The sequence below is a fragment of the Folsomia candida genome, unplaced genomic scaffold (genome assembly GCF_002217175.1).
Source record: "Folsomia candida strain VU population unplaced genomic scaffold, ASM221717v1 Fcan01_Sc003, whole genome shotgun sequence".
NCBI lineage: Eukaryota > Metazoa > Arthropoda > Collembola > Entomobryomorpha > Isotomidae > Folsomia > Folsomia candida.
This window is the reverse complement of record NW_019091195.1, coordinates 13,781,479-13,786,332: the sequence shown is the minus strand read 5'-3', so window position 1 is coordinate 13,786,332 and position 4,854 is coordinate 13,781,479. Positions and strand designations below refer to the sequence as shown.

Here is a 4,854-nt window from a genome sequence, read left to right as displayed (position 1 = left end):
ACAAGAGCATATACAGATATGTGCGAGAAGAAGGTGAGCTGTATGCCATCATTTCATTCCATTCGCCTCCTTGTAACTCACTTTCCCTCAACTCGATGTTCTTTTCCTGGAGGCGGAAAGAAGGTATGCATACGCGGAGGAAACCACAAGGTAAAAGGATAAGCGGCATATTTACAGATCCCTGCTTGGTATGTTCGTGTCCTTCATATGCTCATTTTCAAATCCACTCTTCTAGTCCTACCATCATAGGGAGGAGAGAAAGGTGAAGTATTGGCAGGCAGGGATATTACATATGTGCACACACACACACATACCACCCAGCTGGTCGTTACCTTTTGCAGAAAACTTGACTGTCTTCCTTTCTCCGGATGCTATTACGTGTGATGCTACATATATGGTGTGCAATAGCTGGCTGCTTGCACGCTTCGTCCGTGCTTTCCTTGCACAACAAGAACAACGAGAAGAGTGATGGGCACGAGAGGCAGAGAGTGTATTTATCATCATCTCAGTCGTAGCATTATTATGGGTAGTTATACTCACAACTACGTACATACACTTCTCTCCTATTACTGCCCCACTCATGCGTTTGGGCACACACGGCTTTCTCCTGGATCCACCACCACTTTCACCACTGCCACATATTCCCATGCCCTTCCACTCTCCAGAGATTAAATGACATTGCGATAGAATGATTTACTGAGATTTCTCGATAATTTTATGTCTATTAGATATTGTCTAATATATGATATCCCGATCAACAAAAATTATTACTTTTGCGTCAAAGTAACGCATCCATGGTGAAAATTTTTAACAAACAAAAAAAGGCGTGATTATTGCATAAATTTTGTGCTAAGTTTGGTGTGCACCGTGAGACACGCTAAATTTGCATTAAAAAACTGTAACCTATGGTTGAAAAATTATTGCACCCAAACGTGCTGAGATATTGCGTAAACATACCGCACCAATATCTCGTCAATACCCACATTACATGAGGCGTTAAAATCATGCAATTTATACGCAATGAATGGTGGGTGCGAAGAGACAGGCAACGCGCGAGAGTTTGAATCTAAGAGAAGCGTGGTATTTCCTTTTCTCTCCCACCCTCGCAGTCTCGTAAATTCCCTGTTAATTTAATTCCCTGTTAATTTATTTGTTGTCTCAATGTCGCCAAAAAAATATTACATAATTGAATTCCCCCCTGATAAATACAATTCAGTGCCTGTGGAGCTTGTTCTAAGTCACTGGGTTATCCCCGCAGAGAAAGTTTGTCTCTGGCCACCAAACTCTGGGCCAAGTATTAGAAATTTGATAAAAAAGGGCACTGCTATTCCTGATGTCAAGTGGGGAAGAGTTAGCTACGCCAGGATTATTGGGAATTACGGTAAATAGCTATTTAATTCAAATTATGAGAAGTCATTCCAATTATTTTACATTTACTAACAAATATCATTATTTTAGATGATTATGAAGTTGCGACAAAAAAACTTCAAGTAGCCGAGGACACTTCCAACTTGGAAAGTGAAACAGAACCAGAAAGCAGATTAAGGAGCAAGAAGATAATTCCCGATATTCAGCCCAGCAGCACACGAGGGGATATAACGTCTTCATCCGATGAGGAGGATAGCGACGCGAACAAAAACAGTCCTCCGTCTGGCTCACTTCTGGATAATTTGGAGCTGGGTAGGCTTATAATACTGCCACAAATATTTTATACTAATCGTTATGGTGATGCTTTTTAGACCAACCATTGAGCATTCCTGAAATAATTCCCGAAACTGAAGAGCAAAGCAATCTACAAGTAGGAAATCAAGGTGAAACTGGAGACACCTCTTTTGTTGTTGTAAATTCGCAGGAGTTAAATGATTTACGGCTGTTGATTTCAAGTTAGTACAAGCAAAATAATTTTATTAAAATTGATGTATTATGTTAACGCTTTGTAATCACGTTGCAGGGACAACGCAAAGTGTGCTAACTTTGTTGGAAAAGCAGGCTGAAGACATTAAAGACATTAAGGCTTTACTGATTAATGTGAAACAAAGGCCGGATGGTAGGAAGGCTCCCAATTTCAGTGCCATTCCAAAATTACCCCTCGACAACGAGGTAGCACTGGCGGAGTTTGAATCTTGGCTCGAGGTGGATTCAAATCGCGAATTACTGGTACGATTTAATCGAGATATTTTACATGCATAATTAAACTTTAATGTTTTTTCTTATATTTGATACTAGGTTGAATATTTGGCATTTTCAACTGCGACACAGATCGAGGCGAGCACTAGAAAAATCTTGAAAAAATTATTTACGAATGAATTTGGCAGGCGAATTAATTTTACGGGTAAAGGAAACAAGACATCGATGAAAAACCTAAAACTATTGGAAGTCGTAAAAGGTGCTAAAATATATTCTAAAATGAAGAAAATTTTCTAATTGTTGGTCTCTATTTAATGTTTAATTGGATTGCAAATTTCAGAAACCGTGCGAAACGTCTTTACAGTTGAGTCCGTTCCCGATCCCAAAAATCCCAGCGGCCGTATTCCCACCGATGATATAATTCAAACTGCAGCAATGAATTGGTTTCGTTCTTCAAAAAGTAGGTGCAACGACGACGCTCCCTCGGGAATTGCATCATAATCATGGATCGAGATGGAAAATCACCGAGAAACATTAGGCGAATAATTGCAAAACGGGTTAGAGAGAATCTCACTCGTGCAAAAAACATACCTGCTATTAGTAATAATCTTGTAAATTTAGATATGTGATTCTGTCGTTGAGGATAGCGATTCAGGTAGTAATATTAGCAATAATGATAGAAGCAGTAATGTTATCCATAATAGTGACGAGCCATTAGTTTCCGATTCACTAAGCGACAATGGTGTAGTAGAAAATAATAGGAATATTTTAGATTTAACACGGGACTTGAGGGACTGGTCGCTTCGACATAACATAACGGGAGTAGCTTTAAACGATCTTCTACGCATATTTAACTTTTATCAAGAATTTAGATTTCTTCCATTGGATAGTAGGACATTGCTTAAAAACTCAATTAAATACTCTATGAAAACTATCGGTCAGGGTCAATATGCACACTTTGATGTTATTCAAAATATAAAACGGCAAATAGATTCCAATTGTATTCTTGCTTCTGGTAGCGAAATTAAATTAAACCTTATATTTAGTTTTGATGGATTGCCCATTTCTAAGAGTAACAGTAACCAGTTTTGGCCAATTCAAGCAAAGTGTGAAGAAAGTACGTACGGCGTATTTGTCGTGGGTTTATTTTATGGCAAGACAAAACCAGAAAGTATTGACGAATACTTGATGGATTTGATAGCAGAGTTAAAAAGTTTGCGAGTTGGGATTAGTTACAATAATTTGAAAATATTTTGTAAGGTTTCAAAAATAATAGCTGATGCGCCAGCCAGGAGTTTTTTAAAGCAATGTAAAAGTCATAATGCATACAATGGATGCGAGAAATGTATAGATCCAGGTTTCTGGAAGGGACGTGTAATTTTCAGAACATTCGATAGTCCACTTAGGACAGATCAAGATTTTTATGTTCAAAAAGATAAACACCACCATGTAGGCATTTCCCCGTTTGCGGAGCTTAAAATTTTGATGATTTCTTCGGTTCCTCTTGACTACATGCACCTCATTTGCTTAGTTGTGGTTAGAAAACTATTAAGAAGTTGGGTAAAAGGTCCATTGCCATTTAAATTATCTTCTCGTGATATTTCAACTTTATCAAGTAAATTAGTATTATTTTCGCATAGTTGCCCTAAAGAATTTTGTCGTAAGCCGAGGTCAGTAAAAGAGTTAGATATGTGGAAAGCGACAGAGTTTAGAACTTTTCTTCTTTATACAGGACCCGTCGCTTTAAAAGGATTATTGTCGCCGAAAAAGTATACACATTTTTTAAATCTTTGCGTAGCAGTCACGATTCTTATAACTACCAAGGCGCAAGCAAATAATTGGAACGATTATGCACGACAGCTTTTATTGAAGTTTGTTAAAAATGTTTCCAATTTATATGAAGAAGAGTTCTTATCATATAATATGCATTCTCTTATACATATTAGTGATGACGCTTTAAAGCATGGCCCGTTAGATTCTTTTAGTGCTTTCGTACCGAGTCCCCTGTGAATTTAAATAGACACTGTATTATAAAATCGAACGGAAAGGATCATTGTTTTATATTAAAGGATGGGAAAGTAGTTGTTATAAGTAGTATAAGTAAAGATAAAAAACATATAAATTGTAGAAAATTCAAACACTCGGACAACTTGTTCACTTGTCCGTGTGAAAGTAAAATTTTAGGAATAATTAAAGTTAGCAAATTATCAAATAGCGTAACCATAATAGGTATTAATGATATTGATAAGAAATGTTGGTTACTCCCGTCGGATAAAATAGATGAAAACATTTGCATTCCCTTGTATAATGTAACAATATAATTTTTGTTATGAAATAAATGATTTTGATAAAAATTAATAATTCGTGTTATTTGACTGCAGTAATTGCATGGAGTTTAACTGCAAGTTTTGCATCAAATTATTCGTTTCTTTTGCGCAATATTCTATGCTATAAATTGCATTAATTTGACGGTTATTTCTACGCAATATTCTTGAGGCTAAATTGCATGAATATGACTGTCAATTCTATGCAATATTGACAGTTTATTTTACGTTAAATATCTAGTATCTTTTCACGGATTTTTGCCGGCCATCAGTTGCTGCAATTTAACTGTATGACTTTTGCGTAAAAGTGATAGCTTTTGTTGATCGGGATGTGCATAGTCAATTAATTGAATGGCCACATGAAATATGCATACTTTTACTACATCCCTTGACGGAATTGTAA

At 36.7% G+C, this 4,854-nt stretch overlaps 1 protein-coding gene across 1 annotated transcript; it reads left to right on the top strand.

The window, feature by feature from the left end:
• Positions 1-581: 581 nt before the first annotated feature.
• On the top strand, positions 582-4,259 carry LOC118434904. Its single transcript, XM_035849493.1, has 6 exons — positions 582-1,381; positions 1,459-1,680; positions 1,740-1,883; positions 1,952-2,157; positions 2,227-2,386; positions 2,468-4,259. Exons 1-6 carry the CDS (start codon positions 1,162-1,164, stop codon positions 2,626-2,628), a joined length of 1,113 nt encoding a protein of 370 aa, XP_035705386.1. The 5' UTR covers positions 582-1,161; the 3' UTR covers positions 2,629-4,259.
• Positions 4,260-4,854: the final 595 nt, after the last annotated feature.